Raw genomic sequence first — 20325 nt, forward strand, 5'->3', positions numbered from 1 at the left:
CTTCATAATGCATTTACAATGTAAATGATGGGAGACAAAATCCACAATATCTTCTGTGCAAAAATGTATTTAAAAGTTTATCTGAAGCTAATATGAAGCTTCAGCATCCAAATGAGTCAAATCAAGTTGATATCTTTCAATATCACAGTGTTTTTAGTGCCAAAGTCCCTATTTTTGTTACTCTACTTCCACTGCAGCTAGATATTAAATAATTGTAGTGGCAGAAAAAGTGTAATGTAGATGAGTATAAAGTAAATATAAAATGGAAATAGTGAAGTAATCTACAAGTGTCTTACACTTATTTGAGTAAATATATGCAGCTTTATTGTAAAACAACTCATTAATTTAAATGAGGGCAGCAGGGACAGACTGGTGTCTTCCGGGTGTTTGTGTGTCTTTCTTGTCCTCTGTTAGATTCCAGGCTGTGTTACTCACACTTCTCTGGGTTCATTGTGGCGCTTCAGCTGCAGAGCTGCAGGGTCGTCAACAGCCACCCTCCCACACACACACACACACACACACACATACACGCTCACATGATCTGCCTGCTGGCTGAAGCACGCCAGGTTCGTCTCAACTTGCCCCAACTGCTGACGGTGTCACATGTCATTCAAAAATATTTGTACAGAGAGAGATTAATGGAGCAGAAGGCGAGACGTTTGAATTGTGTGGATTTGTCATACTCACTTTGCAGACAATAATAGATTTGGTAAATGTTTAGATATTAGTAGTTTTTATGTATGAATGAAACATCTTTGAGAGCTTTAATTACAGGCCAATTCCACATGTAACACTTTGTAATGTCAGCTGTTGGTACAAAGTCTAAGATATGTTGTAAACTAGAGGACCACAATTATTGTATCAAACAAATTGGTGTAATAACCTCAATGAAAGTCTGAAAACTGAACTTTTTTTTGTTTTCAGTCACACTAGATGTATCTTCAAACTGACAATAATGAATTTGAAAATGCATTTTTAAAACATCAGTGTGTGCATGAGTCAAAACAACATTTTCTTCCATCTGGAATCAATTCTGCCCAGATAAACATTACATGTGGTAACACCATTAATACACTTTAGTGCATGTAAGCAAATAAAATTAAACAATAAAGCCAGTGGTGGAAGAAGTATTCAGATCCTTAAGTAAAAGTACCAATACACCAGTGTAAAAATACTCCACTACAAGTAAAAGTTCTGCATGTAAAATTCTACTTAAGTAAAAGTACATAAGTATTATGAGCTTGATGTAGTTAAAGTATTGCAGTAAAAGTAGTGGTTTCATCCCGCTGACTGATATATTATTATATATGACATCATTAGATTATTAATACTGAAGCATCAGTGTTAGAGCAGCATGTTACTGTTGTAGCTGCTGGAGGTGGAGCTAGTTTCAACTACTTTATATACAGTTAGCTAGTTTAGTCCAGTGGTTCCCAACCTAGGGGTTGGGCCCCTTCAAAGGGTCACCAGATAAATCTGAGGGGTCATGAGATGATTAATGGGAGAGGAAAGAAGAAAAAACAAAGTTCTGATACACAAATCTGTTTTCAGTTTTTGGACTTTTTCTCTAATCTTTGATTTTTGGTGAAATATTGGATCATTTGAACATTTATTGAAATGAAACCATGTGAGAAGTTTAGAGGGAAAAATCCCTATTTGGTGGAGCTGTTAACAACTCATAGACATCTGAAATGTGACCCCGACTACACACTGCTTTTTGTAAGACGTCAAAAGCCACTGGTTTCATCTTTAACAATGTGTTGTATTTTAAAAGCTTGTTATATTATCCATTGTGTCAAATCTTCATCTGAAAAGAAACTAAAGCTGTCAAATAAATGTCGTGGAGTAGAAAGTACAATATTTCCCTCTGAAATATAGTGGAGTGGAAGTATAAAGTAGCATCAAATGGAAATACACAAGCAAGGTACAAATACCTCAAAATTGTACCTAAATACAGTACTTGAGTAAATGTATTTAGTTACTTTCCACCACTGATTAAAGCAAAATAAATAAGCTGCAAATATCACCATAAATATAGTATGTGCTTGTGGTTAAACTTGTGTCACATCATGAGGTGATGAGAAAATCCTCAGTTCCTCAATCTATAGACAAACTGGAGTTTCATTCTTGTCATTACAGTAACTGTAGAGACGTCTGTTGTTTACTGGAAGCAAACCACAACACTTACTGTTAATACTTCCTGTCTTAAACATTTAATATTTCCTTAATATTGTCATAGGTATGTCAAAGTTTATTATCATTGCCAATTTTGTAAAAGACTCCATCACATTGTTAATATGCTGCTGTAACAATTAGCGATACTAATATTTGAAAAAATCTGACAATATATCAACATATTTTTCATACATTAACATTTTTAAAAGATCCCTTTAAGGATAAGTTCACAGCTTTTCAAGTGTGTCATAAAACAACAGTCAGGTGTCCTTATGAAAGTGGACTGTAATCATTCTTGCTGTTCATAGTGGTTATTAAAGGCTCACAGGTCTGCTAACGTGGCGCTGGACTTGTATATATTGTCTAAGCAAATACCTCCCGGATCAATAATGTTAACTAACTGCTCAGTGGAGGCTGTTATGTGAGAAAACAACATGTCGCGTGAGAGTGACCCTGGTCTGTAGACGTTTTCATCAGCTCAGGTCTGTTAACCTTTGTGTCTGAGATGGGAAGACCAGACTAGCAGCTGATAACCCTCCTCAACTGAGCAGAGACCTAATCTGAGGAACGATAACTCCATAAATGATGCGTTAACGGTTCACAAAGTACACTACCAGGCCTTCATAACAGCTAGATAGACTGAATATTCATCAAAAAACAGATAGCTGAGGACAGGAAATGAGCACCACCGTGAAACAAGAATCCCATTACCCAATCAACCCTTAAAAGACCAATCGCCCCTTTAATCTTAGATTATAGTGTTCAGTGTGGTAACCAGAGATCCATTCATTTTTAAACCCAAAGCTCTTATAACACCTTGATTTGAAAAGCCTTTAATTAACAAATTAATCACAATTTAAGGGGTACAAAATCCCTTATTTATTTATAATTGAAGGAGTAATGTAGGGGTTCTTAAAGAAGTTCTTGAAGTAGATTTTAAGAGTGCATGACTGTCCGTTAATTTACACAATTATTTGCTGCAAACTTAATTTTCAAAAAATTAAGGCCTTTTAATCTACAAGTTAATGAGTCATTTTTGTGGGTTTTGGTCAATTTTAAACTGTGCAATGTTCGAATTTCCATTTTTATGCAGCACAGAGTTTATTCTTGACCTCGGGAATATTTGAGAAAACTAAATCTCACCACAAAGTCTGAAGCTTTTGATCATATTACAGGAACTTCACCATCAAGTTAACAACATAATATTTCCTGTAGTGATCAATAATGTTAACTAACTGCTCATGGAGGCTGGTAAACCCTTGAATGTGCAAACAATCCATTAAAAATACCTTAATTAACGCAACTTTAAGGTAATACTTAATGCAAATTAAACCCTTTAATTAACAAACAGTCAGAACTTCATGAACCTCAGAGGGTTTTTAAAAACTTTATTTACATGATGTGATGAAACAGGTACTTTACAATTGTGAAGTTTTTTCCATTTATACTATAAAAAGTTACTTTATGTGTATTCTTTTTCTCAATTTATGTACATTTATGTGACAGCTAGTTGTCACTTTGTAGATTAAGATTTTACTTACAAAACATGTGATCAGCTTATAAAATAAGATGCATTGTTATGAATTAACAAATTAGTTAAAATGTCTCCACCTTAACTTGCAGCAGCATAAAATTTCAGCTTACATATTAATGGTTCAGTAAAAGAATAATCTAATAATTGAATATTCTGCATAACTTTTACCTTTGAGACTTCTGCTGATAACACTTTTGTACTTTTGCTTAAATTTATGTATTTTTATACATCAGAACTTTAGTTTAAGTAAATAACGTGAGAACTTCTTCCACTAATGCTGACAACACCATTTTTTTTTTTAGATGACTAATGGATGTGTTTGGTAACTGCGGACTTGCATTCCCATACAGAAAGTGCTCAGTCAATCATTGTCATGTGTCGCTCTGTTTGAGTAACAGGATCTAGTCACACATCAGCTACTGACGACGCTTTCTGGAAATCAGGAAATTATGTATTTTTAGCTTAATATATGTATGTATGATGCCATCTTAACTTGACCGCATAGTTGCAGATTTTGGAACATCATGCATCTTGCACATGAACAGGAGCAGATGAATCATGTCCTGTATATCACTGTGTAACATCTCACAGATTTCCAAGTCTGACCTAAAATAACAGTCAGGAGCCCAAAATGAACGTTGAAACAGGTTTTTCTTGCCGTAATCATTCCTCCTGTTCATTCGAAGATCCTCTTATAATGCACTTAACATGTAAGTGATGGGGGTCAAAATCCACAGTCCTCCTCCTGTGCAAAAATTTTATTAAAATTTTATCTGAAGCTGATATGAAGGTTCAATCATCCAAATGAGTCAAATCAAGTAGATATCTTCCAACATTACAGTCTTTTTAGCGCCAAAGTCCTTCATTTTGTAACTATACTTCCACCACAGCTCAACAGGGAAACACTGTCTGAGGAAACAAACATTTTATGCTTTTTCATTTCATGAAAAATCCAAATACTTAAAAAGAAGTTTATAGGTCAGAATTTTCTGAGACTGGGGCGCATTAAGGGGACTCAGTCATGTATTTCTTAGTAGCTCTAAAGTTCTAGTTGCTCCATTACGCAACAACAAACAGACATTTCTGTTTGTCTACATCGAAACAGATCTGTCCACTCAAGAGTGAAAACTCAGCTTCGGCTTTACGTAATGCAAACACTAACACGTAGAGTCTGAGAGGCAAAAGCCGTCAAAATACTGAGGTCAAGGTCTGGACTTCATCATGTTAACATACGTATACAAGTATTATCAGAAAACTATACTTAAAGTATCAAAAGTCAACTCATAAAACAGAACAGCTTCTTTCAGAGTGTTTTATCATATTATTTAATCATTATTACTGATGCATTAACAGCATTTTAATGTTGCAGCTGGTTGAGATGGAGCTAATTTTAACTTCTTTAATCTTTAATATCATGTGTTATATCATATTTTTTTGTGGATCGTATGTTTTTTATATAAAATCTAAATCTTCAAAGTAACTTAAGGTGTTGAATGAATGTAGTTGAGTAAAAAAAAACATTTTTCACTCTGAAATGTAGGAGAATACAAGTATAAAGTGGCAACAAACGGAAATACTCAAGTGAAGTGAATTGTACTTAAGCTTACCTTACACTACTACATCACTGTCAAAAATAAGAAACAATTACATGAACAAAAGGTTTGTTTCTGAAATCAAAACAACTCGGTCTGTTCAGAGTTTCACAATGTTATCAGTCACATGAGCGTCGACCCTGATTAACTCAGACTTTGTGCCGGCAGTTCCTGGAAGTTCTGCCGTGATGCGTATTCATAGTCTCCCACTGCTGTAACGATGAAAACATCGGCCATAAGTGATTATTCATATATGCTTTATAGAGTCAACTCTATAAATATGTCTATTTATAGATTTATGTCTATAAATACATGTTTAGTCAATTACAGTCAACATGTGGAGGAAAAATATTCTACACACACGATTTAATCTGTCATCTTGTTCACCAGACGATGAACTTCCCTCTTCTTTTTTTAAAAAAAACATCCTTTTCTCTCTGTGGGTCTGGGAGCAGTTGTCATATAATGAAGTAGCAGGTTACATGCATCTCCTTTTAAAGAAAGTATGATCAGAAAATATTGCAGCAATTCTGTGTTTATAGGTTTCACTTTATCTGTGTCTCCTTATCTACAGAGTCAACATGTAGTTATCCAGCAGTCATAATCCAAACACAAATCTGTCTCGTTGGAGAGTGAACTTGAGGAGAAATACTTCAGTTTCACTGATAGTTTATGAAATGGTTGTTAGGTGCAAGACCACTCATTTTGAGTCTTTTTAGCGACTTTTTCCAGGTTAACTTTAACTCAAAAGTCCTGCTCTTGATTAAAAACTACAACTGAATTTATACTGTATTTTATTCATGTTGGAGATAGACATGAAGAGAGGTTGTTTAACTCCTTTGCAAAACTTCCTGCCAGTTATTTTAATGATCTATTAATCTATAAATGTGCACTAAGTTGTATAAGTGAATCAAAAATGAACAGCAAATTGACCCAATATGGGTAAATACTCAATATTACAGGAAAGATTGAGTTCAGCAGCAAAAATTGTGATCCCTGCATTTCATTGATCTCTTTACTTTCCAGTAAGAAACGTTAAATAACATTTTGTACGGAGGCTGTATGTAGTGTAAGGACCCATTTAGTAATGGCTCACCATGGAACCCATAAACTGTAAAAGTGAAATATTTCATAATAGTACTGAAAAAATGTTGACCTCTGGTATCTTACCTGCTTGTTTGCTGTGTAAACACACTGCTACTGCTATAAAATGTCATGACATGATGCACACAAGAAACCAGGTTACTCAGACGCCTTTACATGTATTGTAGTAACCCGGTTCCTGTACCGTGTGATTGTGACTCTCAGCTGCAGTTGATCTTCAGTGGAGTTATTTTGATCCTCATCATGTCTTTCATCTCTTTGCTCTGCTGTCACAGTGATACTTTTTATGCAAAGAGTAAGGGTCTCTGGCACAACTTCACCTACTTCCACGGTGCACAGAGAAGGGAAAGAAGTCTAGAGAGATGAGAACTCCAGCAACACTTGTAGTATGAAGAACAACTTTATTAATTGACCGACGCATCAACAGGGTCATCATCAGGGTCATCCCTGGGATCCTGATGAAGGCCCCAAGCCGAAACATGTCGGTCAACTAATAAAGTTGTTCCTCATACTACAAGTGTTGCTGGAGTTCTCATCTCCCCACAGCGATACTTTTTGTCATGCACATGTGCAAATGTAAAAAGCCGATTAGAAACCTCAGGTTACACTTATGCACGGCTCAGAAATCGTCCTTCTCCAGGAGAGGCTGGAAAAAGTCAGCTACCCCACTTATGGAAACCAAATTTCTTGTATACATGAGTGTGTCTTAAAACAAGTCAGGTGTCCATATGAACACTGAAAGAGGTTTTCCTCGCTGTAATCATTCCTCCTGTTCATACTGGATATTATAAGATCCCCTTGAGATGTGTTTTCAATGTAGGTGATGGGGGCATTTTGTGAAAAAAATGCATTTAAAAGTTTGTCTGAAGCTTATATGAGGCTTCAACAGTCTGAGTTGGTCATTTACAATCTTTTTAGCTTCAAATTCCTTCTTTGTGTTTCCTTGGACAGTGTTTCCCTGTTGAGCTGTGGTGGAAGTATAGTAACAAAAAGAGGGACTTTGGCACTAAAAAGACTGTAACGTTGAAAGATATCTACTTGATTTGACTCATTTGGACGACTGAAGCTTCATATTAGCTTCAGATAAACATTTAAATACATTTTTGCAGAGAAGGAGGACTGTGGATTTTGTCCCCATTGTAAGTGCATTATGAAGGGATCTTCTGAACAGGAGCAATGATAACAGCAAGAAAAACATGTTTCAATGTTCCTTTGGGCACCTGACATGTTTTAAGACAGATTTGAAAAACTGTGAACCTCTCCTTTAAATGCATGTCAGCGCATGTGTTTGCATGCAGGTATGTGTCAATTTATGTTTACTTGGGGGTTGAAATCCACAAATCCGATAACAGATATTTATATATCTAAGTATTTTTGCTGAAGTCAGCCAATCTGAAGGCTATCTCCACTTGACTGTTGGTCATGAATATTGTGCACGTAGGTACTGTAAGTCACGCTGGTTATCTATTAGAGGATCCTTAACGTGAAACAAGTTTAAACAAACAACCCTGAGTTAATGAATTGGCATTTTTTCCCCCCGTTGTTAGCAACAACAACCCTGTGAATCAAACACCCTGTCCTCTTGAAGGAGGAGGGGAGGGGGGGGATCACGTGCTCTGATAATGACCTCACACGTCGGGGCGGGGCGTCAGCGCTCATAAACAAGGAATGGACCAATCAGAGAGCTCGGTGGGCTGTGACTCAGCTGCCAGTCAGGCCTTTATAAACTTTATGTACCTCAGTCGGGAGGTTATTTTCTCATTCTTCATCCTCATCAACAACAAAGAGTTTACAGTAAGTTTCACATTTATTCGTTTTACTTGCAGCATAACGTGAGAATGGTCTAATTTAAAATCTAACCTTAGTATATAAGGCAAAAATATTGATGAATACTTGTGTTTCTTTGTGATTTTTTTTTCGTCATTTGAGCACAGAATAAACAAATGCCAGAGTCCCCTTTTAAACATATCTTTTCATGCAATTTCTTAGTTTTATGTCTTTTTTTTCTTCAGTCAAACATATCAACATGTTCTTTTCTGCCAGTCTTAGCCATCTTGTTTCAATCGGCTGCCTTTGTCGTCGTCTTTCCCCCCCGCACATACACAAAAGCAGCCCGACGCTTTCAATTTTTAATTTTATTCAAGCAATTAATCAGTAACGTTCACCAGCAGCCGTTCCGTTAGATATATGGCCGTTATCTGGCACCTGCCGGCTAAAGTTTTGGTTTTCTTTTCGTTTTCCTGGTCGTAGTTTCGGTGTCCTGGCCGTGGTTTCTTGGCTCTGCGCCGCAGCCACCGCAGGAGCAGATCCCGTGACTGCGAACAAAACAACAGGCTCGGTTTTCTTGTTGGGATTTATGGCCCCCAAGTTCTTGCTCTCCAACACGATGGGAAAACAACCTTTTAAAACCAATCAATACCAACATATAATCGACGCTGTAGCATCTCATGTAGCTTTTATATGACCTAGTTTCCCTGTTTTTTTTTTTTTTATTTATGGCGGAACAGTCGGGAATGACGGTGCAGTCGGGAATGTGTACTGCAGCTTTGATGGCAGTGAACAAGCTGTACTGTTGGATGTGGGTGGTGCATGATAAGCGTCACGATGTTGGGAAGCATGTGAGCAGGAATTTTGATGGGAAACGATTGTTTATTTAAACACTTTTCCCAAGAAGACATGACGTGTAATGGAGTCAGGTTGCCACATAATCACCAGCTGTTGTTGAGAGCTTCCGGTCTAGCAGTGATCAGTCTGCTTCTTTGGAAAATGAATCCTAACTTGATGTTTTGTTTTGTTTTTTTCCAGTAGGAAGCCATAATGCTGCCTCTAACTGTGTTGGCAGTGTGCCTCAGCGCAGTCTTCTCTGCTCCCAGTCTGGACCCACAGCTGGATGACCATTGGGATCTGTGGAAGAGCTGGCATAGTAAAAAATACCATGAGGTGATGTTTTGTTTTTTGTTTTGTTCTTTCATGTTTACCAGCTGATCTAATCTGTCAGTTCTCATGAAAGGTCTGAATGTTTTTGTGTTTTTGTGTGTGTGCAGAAGGAGGAGGGCTGGAGGAGAATGGTGTGGGAGAAAAACTTGAAGAAGATTGAGCTGCATAACTTGGACCACTCCATTGGCAAACACACCTACCGCCTGGGCATGAATCACTTTGGTGACATGGTAAGATCCACAGCTGCAACACCCACAAACCTACATTTATCTCATCTGGAGTATCAAGATAGCACCAAGTTCTGCAAAAAAAAATAATAATAAAGTGCACCCTATTAGTGATTTGATTGCAGAACAGACAAACAAGGTGCTGCAGGTAAAATTAAGGCATGACACAGGACAAAAAAACTTCAAAAGCCTAAATTGTCAGTTTTTCCTAAATCATAAAATCACAGCTACTTGTTGTCTTTTGTCTTCAAGTCTAATAACTTTGTTTTCCCGCAGACTCACGAGGAGTTCAGGCAGATCATGAACGGCTACAAGCTCAAAACGCAGAGAAAGTTCAAGGGGTCGCTGTTCATGGAGCCCAACTTCCTGGAGGCCCCGCGTTCCCTGGACTGGAGGGATAAGGGATACGTCACACCCGTTAAGGACCAGGTAAACAATGTTTTGTTTTTTTTTCTGCTTTTATGCACCATTATCTCCCCTCACCTCCTGGCTCTCTGTCATTCACGCTCGATATGAATTATCAAGGTGTGGTTAAACATGTTTTTATTCTCGGAGGTAATCATGTGATGAAGAGTAGACAGGATGTGGCAATAACATGGCAGGAACAGCTGCTTTTTTTTCACCTTTTTTTTTTTTGGACACATTTCAGTGATGAGTTTTGTAGTTCTGGTGAACCTTCTAAACTCCACACAAACATCGGTTTTTGTTTGTGAGGAAAAGCATTTTTTAGATTCTTCTGGCACTGTTTCATATCTGTCAACTAAGGACTCACTAGAGGGGTTGGGTAACTTGTACAAACATGTTAAAAACATCTTGCACATTGATTTGATTTTCAGCAACCACATAAAGCACAAACACAACCCGTTACTCTGAAACATCATCGTTTTTGACTCTTAATTGTCTCAAAAATGGACATTAATTAAGGAAGAAGAGCTTATCTCTGTAAAACCAGCACTCAGCTGATGTAAACATGTGCGGTTATTTTAATGGCTACATTAGCATTTCAGGAATCACAAAGTCCTGACCTAAATAACAATTCAGGCCGAAGAAATACAGTAAACATGCTGACGTAATGTGCAACTTTGGACAGCTGCATCATCACAAAGTTGCTTATATGAAGTGTCATGACCACTCTGTCCGCCGAGGTCAATGTTTTGCTAAACATGAAGATAAGATGGCTACTTGTTTTTGTTATCTGTGTGCTCCACACACCCCTCCTCCTCCTCCTCCTCCTCCTCCTCCTCCTCCTCTTCTGTGACTGCACAGTTTGTCCTCTCCTCCCCCTTTGGCATACATTAACGCTCTGTAAGTTGAAACCAGTCCGACCAGCCGTTTTTGCCACAGTGACGCTGTAAACCAGGCCAGGGTGGTGTAAACACTATCTTATACATTAGGTCAAAGTCCTGGAGGGCAACATGCAATAAAACCTTATTTATAGCGGCAATGTTTCCTTCCTGAATAAGTGAAACAAAGTGCAATAACAAGTAATGGGGTGACTTAAGAACAACAGTGTTGAAGAATGATAAAAACAACATTTAGACCTTATTTATAGACCTTTAGCTATAATGACAAAAAGTAAGCTGGATATCTGAGCAGCTAAAAGGCCCAAATCAAGGAAATTTGTCCCTAAATCAGTCTGCATTTAATAGATTAAACCCTGCTGCATGTTTCAATTCAGAAAAACAACAACAAAATGACATTAAAAAGTGACACAAGCCCATGAAAAGCAGAAATAAACAGCACATCGATTCATATCATGACCAATAATCAACTTAAGACAACAGACAGACATGTCAACAGGTCGTATTTCTTCGTCTCCGTCATCCAGCTTTAACGTGACCCTTCCTCTCTGCTCTCTCTTCAGGGTCAGTGCGGCTCTTGCTGGGCCTTCAGCACCACCGGAGCTCTGGAGGGTCAGCACTTCAGGAAGACGGGCACACTGGTGTCTCTGAGCGAGCAGAACCTGGTGGACTGTTCCAGACCCGAGGGTAACGAGGGCTGCAACGGAGGTCTGATGGACCAGGCCTTCCAGTATGTCAAGGACAACCAGGGCCTGGACTCAGAGGACTCCTACCCTTACCTGGGAACGGTATGTATCATTATCATCACATTTAAAGGCCTTTTTATATGGTTTTGAATACAGTTTTAGGCTTTTATTCGTTCTTTTAAATCAAAAGTTCCTTGTATCCACTTTTTTTTTGCACCCAGTCAAATGATTTAACATCCCGTTCTTCTTCCTCTTCTTCCAGGACGACCAGCCGTGTCACTACGACCCCAACAACAACGCCGCCAACGACACCGGATTCGTCGACATCCCCAGCGGTAAGGAGCGCGCTCTGATGAAGGCCGTGGCCGCCGTAGGACCTGTGTCGGTAGCCATCGACGCCGGTCACGAGTCTTTCCAGTTCTACCAATCAGGTCAGCTCTCGCTTTTTGTGAAGAAAACGCAGCTCAAGAAATCCGTGGCCACATGTGTTTATGAGTGTTTACATGCGGCTGACTGGATGTTTGGGTTTATTTTTTTATATTTTTTTTAGGAATCTATTATGAGAAGGAGTGCAGCAGCGAGGAGCTGGACCACGGCGTGCTGGTGGTGGGTTATGGCTTCCAGGGAGAAGATGTGGACGGAAAGAAATACTGGATTGTCAAGAACAGGTCAGTGAGAAATGTTCAACTTTGTTCTTTTGGAAATTGGAGTTTTGCCCGCATGGTGTGTTTTTCTTGAGTTGCAGAAAGTAGAAACTTCAGCCTGCAAACATAAACTGACTATTATCTTATTGTTAATAGTGTTTATTTGCTTTTAAAGTATTGCGAGAGGATTGTCAAGTCTTCTAACGTTCAAGTCTTTGTATTTAAATGTGTAAACTCAACTGAAGTCATAGTTGTAAAATGCGAGTAAACAAGATTTGCCAAATTGTTTACATGGCTGAATATATTTAAAATCCAAATATCTACATTTTCAGTCAGATAGAGGATTTTTTTTTGTCCATTTTGCTTAATTTAAGTTAAGTTTCAGGTTTATTTATTTCAATTCAAGGGAAATTACAACTCCCGAAACTGAATGAACTTCTGCATTAATGAGAGTTTGTTTGATTTTTATGGATCTCTTATTTATCTCTTTTAAAACTGCACACACACACACACACACACACACACACACAAAAAGCCAAAACTAACTTCCTGTCTCTCTTTCTCTCTTCTTGCAGCTGGAGTGAAAAGTGGGGCGACAAAGGCTACATCTACATGGCTAAAGACAGAAAGAACCACTGTGGAATTGCAACAGCAGCCAGTTATCCTCTGGTCTAACAGCCTCGCACAGCTCCGCTCTGTAGCACCAGTGTTTTTATTATTATTATTGCAATAGTCTTGCTGAAGAGGAGCGACGACGCTTCGGTCACAGCGACACATTGACAGGAGATTCTGCAATGTTTTATGAATGAAACACTGTTTTTAGGGAAATGGCGCCGTTTTTTTTTTTTTTTTTTTTTTTTTTTTTTTTGTTCTGACTGGTTTTAAGCCACTTTATTTGTTTTTTGAAAAGATTTTAGCTTAGTGTTTATTCTTTGTAAATATGTGTATGCTACTTGGTGAGTGAAATGTTAACACTTGCTTCATCATTGTAAATGATTTTTTTTCTATTTTTACTGTGATCAAATTAAAGTTGTGAAACACTAGTTTGGTGTTTTTGGACTTTTTTGAAGACATCTCAGTCAATTTTTGATCTATTTTGCATTTTACATCATCATCATCATCATCAGTCCTGTGAAAACCATGTATCTCCAAATGTTTCATTAGCTAGAAAAAAAACTTCCTTTCTTAGTTTTGTGACACTTCATTTCTCAGATAGTTCAACTAAAGAAGAAGCATCAATTTATCTGGAAAAATGAAGTCAAAATTTAAAAAAAAAGGTGCTTTTAACTGAACAATCATACCGTTCATATGTGCTTAAAACATTAGTGATCCAAGTAAAACCATTTTATTTCTATTGTTTCCCCCCAAAAAAGAATCAATACATAAACATGGATTTTAAATGAAAGATTTTAACTTAAACTTCCAGCACAGTTTTATGGCAAAATGGTTACAAAACACCTGTTATGTGTTTTTTAATAGTTTTGAAAGGAGCTTAAAGTCCGTTAAGTGATCAATCAATCGTGTTTATCTTGTTGATCCTCTTTTAAAAGACAGTGTAAATGGAGGAAACGCTTCATTCAGACGTCTATCAGCACTAACCATCATTGATTAAGTGTGTTTTGTAAAACTAAAATCTTCAGATTCCTCATCAGCACATTAATCGATCAATATGACCACATAACAGCTGCAGCTCTCCTTGAATAACGTTAATCAGTCATGTTTGGAACTGATTTAGCTTTAAAAATAGCTTCTTTTTTTTAAAACTCAAGCTACTAAACACAGAATTACATGGTAAACTTCTGTATTCAGACGTCTACGTTAGGGTTCAGCTATATCCACTCGCTGGTTTGACTCATAAAGCAAAGACGAGTCATGTGATCTGTAGAAAAACCAGTCGTGCACAGTAAAGTGTGGTACTGGGATCTTGTAGGATTAATGATTCTTTCACAATGGTGATGATTCATAAAGGAAACTGTGGCTGCTGGGAAGGGAAGGTGCTGGGAAGCCCAATATAGCTGTATGTAAAGTCATAAAGATGACGTGATAAGCCTGTTTACTGAAGTGTCCTCATTCTGAAACAAACTGTACGTGTCTGCAACCTACGGCAACGTCTAGTGATTCATTTAGGTTAATAGAAACTAGATTATTTAAATTTATTTTTTTTACAATTGATTGATCATCTAGTCTATAAAATATAAGAAAATTGTGAAACAGTCCAAAACTCAAAGATATAAAACAGAAAAGCCACAAATCCTCATATTTGAAAAGCTGTAAACAACAAATCATTTACATTTTTTCATTAATAAATAACTTAAACAATTATCAAAATCTTTGTGTTTCTGCCAATAGGTGTCACTTTAATTAGGTGAACATGCTTAAGGCAATTCAATTAAATTTAAAGGTAGGAGATCTTGAAAATCGTGCTAAAGTGATGAAATAAAATATACAGTTTGAACTTTTTTGAGACAGTACTTCCCGGTTCTCTCTTGAAAGCATCGCCAGCATCTTCAGCAAGTTTTACTTTAAATCAAAAAGATGTAAAGCTTCATCAAACATGGAAGTCACAGAGAAAACACACTGTAAGTGTTTGATGTATTTACAAGAACATTTACAGTTTGAATTCTTGGAAAAAAAAAAACTAGGTTAAATCTCATTGATATTTTCCTGTTAAGTCTGCAGACTGACCTGAATCACAGTATTAAATTGTCATGTATTAGCAGTAAAGCTGGTCAGGTTAAAGGTATATATGTGTGTGTGTGTGTGTGTGTTCCTGTAATATATTTACTACACCTCTCAGCTCAGTTCAGGCTGACATACAGAGCCAACAAACAGTCTGAGCAGCAGCAGGAATGTGTTGTGCAATCTAAAAAAAGGGCAGCGAGCCAGAGAGAGACTGAGAGAGAGAGAGAGAGAGAGAGACAGAGAGAGAGAGAGAGAGAGAGAGAGAGAGAGAGAGACTGAGAGAGAGAGAGAGAGAGAGAGAGAGAGAGAGAGAGAGAGAGAGAGAGAGAGAGAGATATTAAAGGTTCAGTTCACCTAAATCATATAAACACATTTACTCACTTAAAGGGATAGGTTCAGAATTTTTCAAGTCTGTCGTAAAACATTGGTCAGGCCGGGTCATTCAGCCCATATGAACACTGAAACATGTTTTTTTTGCTGTAATCATTCCTTCTGTTCATACTGACCATTAGAAGATCTCTTCATAATGTATTTACAATGTAAGTGATGGGAGACAGTCCTCATTTTCAGCAAAAATGCATTTAAAAGTTGATGTGAAGCTGATATGAGGCTTCAGTCTGAGTTGGTTATATCAAGTGGATATCTGACACATTTACAGTATTTTTAGCATCAAATTCCCTCTTTGTGTTTCCCTGTTGAGCTGTGGTGGAAGTATAGTAACAAAAAGAGGAACTTTGGCACTAAAAAGACTGTAACGTTGAAAGATATCTACTTGATTTGACTCATTTGGACGCTGAAGCTTCATATTAGCTTCAGATAAACTTTTAAATACATTTTTGCACAGAAGGAGGACTGTGGATTTTGTCCCCCATCATTTACATTGTAAGTCCATTATGAAGGGATCCTCTAATGGTCAGTATGAACCGGAGGAATGATTACAGCAAGAAAAACATGTTTCAATGTTCATTTGGGCTCCTGACTGTTGTTTTCAGAAAAACTGTGAACTGGTCCTTTAAATAAATTCTGTGTGTGTCACTGTCTACAATCTTTTTTCTTTTTTTCTTTATTCTTATTTGTTTATAAAATTATTTCAGAGTGAGGCTGATAATATCATTTAAATGAGCATGTTTATACTGCCTGACTTGAGTTTGGCGTGTTTGCACAGGAAAAATATCTGTAACAACCAAAACAAAATCACCTTACTTGGCTTTCATCACTGCAGTGTTCGGCCAGACGATCTGAATTATTTTGCATAGTTTCATTCGCCGTCTCCTCAAACACACCACCCCCTTTAGTTACTTTAGATACTGCAGAGCCTAAAACCTAAAACATTAGTTTAGAATAGTTCTGTTTGCTCGTTCTTTGAAGAAATATTTCCTGATTTAAATATTAATTTTGCTAAATTTACACTGTATTTACCGTCTGCTTTGTGTTTCGTGTTGTTTAATAGATCATTCTGGTATCAATATTGAAACTCAGGTATTGTATCGGCACTTGTACTGAAGAATTTCAGCACCAACCCAGAACTAGTGATGAGTTATTTTAGTCCACCTGAATATAAGAAGTTCTAACTAAACACGTGAATGTAAATCTCTAAAGGTAAACATCAGGCCTATTTGCATCCATAAACCTCCCCCTCTGCCTCCGTCTGATATGTGACACCCCTGAATTTGAATTTACTGTTGTATTGAACAGCCCTATGAAGGGATCTTCTATTGGCCGGTATGAACAGGAAGAATGATTACAGCAAGTATGTCAGTGTTCATTTGAGCACCTGACTATTTATCGTTTATTACTTTAAGGAGAGACTTGAAAATTTGTGAACCTATCCTTTAACATGGTGATGTCTGGTTATGTAGAGGGTTTTAGTTTCTGGGGTTGTGATATATATCGACCTTTGAAACTTTCGCTGCAACCCAAAACAATAGAGATGAATATATTTTTGTTTGTGGCATCCTGTTGGCCCAGAGGTTAAAGCACCGATCGACGTTTCCTTTGTCTTTTGTTGCGTGTCATCATTTTCGATAAACTCAAAAGGAACTGATTTTGTAGTTTTCACAGAAGTGGAAAGGATCTGCATCCTCTCATCTCACAATATAAACAGAACTAACTATTTTCACATCAGTCCGACAGCCTCCCGGTTACTGCTGTTATAAATACCAAATATATAAAATACCAAAATAATAAAATGCAAACATTTGTGGCTGAATTTGAATCATCAATCCATCCGCTTTCCCAGAAATCTGCTTCGTAGAAATGGAACAAAAGTGCTTGTAACTTGAAGTTGGATCAGCTGAGAAAGATGTAGGTGACTGTGATGTAGGTCACTGAAGTGTAGCTCAGCTTCTAATCACTACAAGAAGTGCTTAATATCATAATCTCTGCACAGCCCTCCCCCTGTGTCAGTAAGGATGCAAGAACACATGACTAGTAAATCGGAAACTGGATTCTTCCTCTTTCGTCATACTGAAAATGGTCTCAGGTTCAGTGATTCAGCAAATTCAGAAACGTTATGCAGCTCTTTGAAACAGTTCATTTGTCATCTTGGTGTGATGCCTTCAAGACATTTGACTCAACAATAAAAATTACAACCCGTTGTTTTGGAAAAAAATTCTATTTAATGACTTTTAAATGCTGCAGTTCACAAGATGGTCATGATTCAAATGTATGGAAGCCTGGAGAGTTAATATTTTAAAGTATAGTGTTTGGTTTGTTTAGGATCACAAAATACATCAATTATAACATGATCTTGACTTTTTCCCGTAATAATGACGCTAATTAACCGTTTTTTTCCAAGTATCACAGTGAATAGTTTTGGCAGCTTGTTACGTCAAGATCACAAAACATTTCCTTGTGATGTGCAGATCTGGTTTCTTTCTTTTTGTACAATCGTTAACTGTTCGGACAAGTCAGACGTTTACGAATGCTTCTTGACAAAGGTCAGGAACTCGTTGACGTCATCGGGAGAGCCGACGATGAAGGGCACCCTGCAGTGGAGGGCGTCGGGCTGGACTTCCAGAACCCTCTGGGTGCCGGTGGTGGCGATGCCTCCCGCCTGCTCGATGACGAAGGCGATGGGGTTGCACTCATACAGCAGCCGCAGCTTTGGGGAGAGATTTCAGAGGAGAAAACCCATCAGTTTTACATTCATTAGGATGTTTTTTAGTAGCACAATTCCTTTTTAACAACTTTGTTTAGCCAGCAGCATGAATCAATCAATCGATCAAACTTTATTTATATATAAAGCACCTTTCATCAACTTCAACTTGCGTGATTTACAAGTGATTAACAAGAAAAATGTCGATATTGTCACGTCCTCTCAGATGCTCTGGAGGCTGTTCCAGCGACTCGGAGAGTAACAGCTGAAAGCAGCATCACTGAAGGTTTTTGTTCTGCTTTGTGGAAGAGCTAAAAGAGACGAACCGGAGGACCTGAGGGGCCCTCCTGGTTCATAAACCAAAAGCTTTTCTTAGAGGTAGTCTGGTGCACGGCAAAGTAGTGCCTTACAAACTAATAAAAGACTTTAAAGTAGGTGTAATGTGCGCTCTCCTTACATCTAATGTGCAACGTATTACCGATAGTGTTCGATTTCACTTCAGCATCAAGACCTCACCACATCTGTACAAGGAAGTCTATCACATGATGATTCTGAGACCTGGTTGTGGACGTTTTGTACATGTGGTTTGCTAAGAATATTTTCTCAAGGTAGCTGAGTTTACACTGTTTCACTTCCTAATAAGCACTGATTGACATATAGGTTAAAAAGAAATATGAAAGTTTTTATGGTTTTTTAAATATAGTCACTGTTTCTTCATTTGGGGGTGTTTCACCTGCAATCGTTGAGGTTTCGAGGTAACATATAATCACTGTTTCTACATACTTGTAATGACTCTGTCAGTGTGAATCAGGTCCAAACTACAGCTTGAAACAGTCAATTAAACACTGTTGATCATATAATAGGTTTCATAACAACTCTCGTACTGTATATCCGGTATGTAACACTAACACAGAGGTCAGTAATGGCATCTGGGTCATTATCAGACATGCTGTGTGCAGCGTTGAGGTCAAAGGACAAATTATGTGGTGATATGTAAGCTGTGGATCCATCTCAACTACATGCACTTCAAAATGAGTATTTGAATGTTTTGTTTGTGATTTGATTAATTAGTAAAATATTGTTACAGCTGTGAATTATTATTTCCAGGATAAATGGATCACTGAGTCATGGAAAGGTGTAAAAGGTTGTAGTTTATCTTTATGAGCAGCCATGACTGTCCCTGAGCTTTATTTATCACAGGACAAGAAAACACCTCCAATCTCAGGTTGCATTATCACAAGACGGCCAGTATCGTCTGTCATTCGGGGTATGTGTGTCAGTTAAAGGCCAAAAATCAGAGGCTCATAATCAGCAGAGTCACGTTATTCATCTGTCACTGACTGATTGTGAAACAGAGAAAGAAAAATAAATAAATAAAAAATAAAAAATAAATAAATAACAGAAGTCTTTGTCTTTGTGAGAGTGAGCTGCTGAGGTCCGTTGTGAAACTTGTGGTCTTCACAGGTGACTCTGCAGCATCTGGCTCATTAACGTACCAGTTTGCGTCACTGGTTCCATACCTGACTGTCTGGTGTATTGGTTAAGGCCGACAAGTTTGACACACAAGTTTTGTTGTTCAAGGCTCATCATTTGTGAGTGTAAGGCAAATTTTTCTACACTAAAATTTACATCCTGTAAAAACTATACTTTAGAATTCAGAATACCAACTGGTATTTCACCATTATTTAAAGGAATAGTTCAATAGTTTATGCTTATTTGCTTTCTTGGTGAGAGTTAGATAAAAAAGTTGATACCACTCTCATATTAGTAGAGAAACTATGAAGCTACGGCCAGCAGCCGACACATAATCCCCCTTAAAACCACGTCATGTTGTTTTTACACTCAGGGTTTTGTACGGATTAAACAAAGAAGATATAATGTGTTAATTGGTGACATTTAGAGGAGCTGGAAGGCAGGTTTTGTTACCTCCAGCCAGTCAGGCTACCTGTCCCCCCCCCCCCCCCCCCCCCCCCCATTTCCAGTCTTCATGCTAAGCTAAGCTAACAGCTGCTGGCTGTAGCTTCATATTGACTGTACAGACAAGACAGAAGTATCAATTATCTTTTGGCGAGAAAGCAAATTAGCATATGTAAAAGTATGCCTTAAACTATTTAAGGTGGACTGTATAGTTTTTTGTGAAATCCATAAACCATGTGTAGAGTTAACTGTCTGCTGGCAGTGGTGACGTTTCAGTAGGGTTGCTTGGTGGAGGTGTCAGTGGTTACCTTTCCCTTGGGGCTCTTCTCATTGGCGGGGTACAGGAAGATTCCTCCGTAGCAGATGGTGCGGTGAACATCTGAGACCATAGAGCCGACGTACCGGGCTCCGTAGGGGGCGCCGCCATCC

General features: G+C 37.9%; 2 protein-coding genes across 2 annotated transcripts in view; one reads left to right on the plus strand and one right to left on the minus strand.

Moving 5' to 3' along the window:
* The first annotated feature begins 8085 nt into the window (after nt 1-8085).
* On the plus strand, nt 8086-13243 carry ctsla (cathepsin La). Its single transcript, XM_044331306.1, has 8 exons — nt 8086-8199; nt 9211-9345; nt 9450-9572; nt 9846-9998; nt 11434-11658; nt 11819-11987; nt 12107-12224; nt 12776-13243. The coding sequence occupies exons 2-8, from the start codon at nt 9223-9225 to the stop codon at nt 12873-12875; spliced, it is 1011 nt and encodes a 336-aa protein (XP_044187241.1). The 5' UTR covers nt 8086-8199; nt 9211-9222; the 3' UTR covers nt 12876-13243.
* Nucleotides 13244-17477: 4234 nt separating this feature from the next.
* fbp2 (fructose-1,6-bisphosphatase 2) overlaps nt 17478-20325 on the minus strand; it is a 28403-nt gene continuing 25555 nt past the window's right edge. The window contains exons 6-7 of the mRNA XM_044331429.1: nt 20205-20324; nt 17478-17985 (exon numbers count right to left, since the gene is read on the minus strand). Of these exons, the coding sequence (XP_044187364.1) occupies nt 17800-17985; nt 20205-20324 (306 nt within the window). The 3' untranslated portion in view covers nt 17478-17799. The remainder of the gene's footprint in view (nt 17986-20204; nt 20325) is intronic.

Source organism: Thunnus albacares, chromosome 2 (assembly GCF_914725855.1).
Source record: "Thunnus albacares chromosome 2, fThuAlb1.1, whole genome shotgun sequence".
NCBI lineage: Eukaryota > Metazoa > Chordata > Actinopteri > Scombriformes > Scombridae > Thunnus > Thunnus albacares.

Coding starts and splice junctions, on each gene's coding strand:
- ctsla (XM_044331306.1), top strand. CDS start 9,223: ATGCTGCCTCTAACTGTGTTGGCAGTGTGCCTCAGCGCAGTCTTCTCT. Junction 9,999..11,433: donor TCACACCCGTTAAGGACCAG/GTAAACAATGTT, acceptor CTCTCTCTTCAG/GGTCAGTGCGGCTCTTGCTG. Junction 12,225..12,775: donor TACTGGATTGTCAAGAACAG/GTCAGTGAGAAA, acceptor CTCTTCTTGCAG/CTGGAGTGAAAAGTGGGGCG.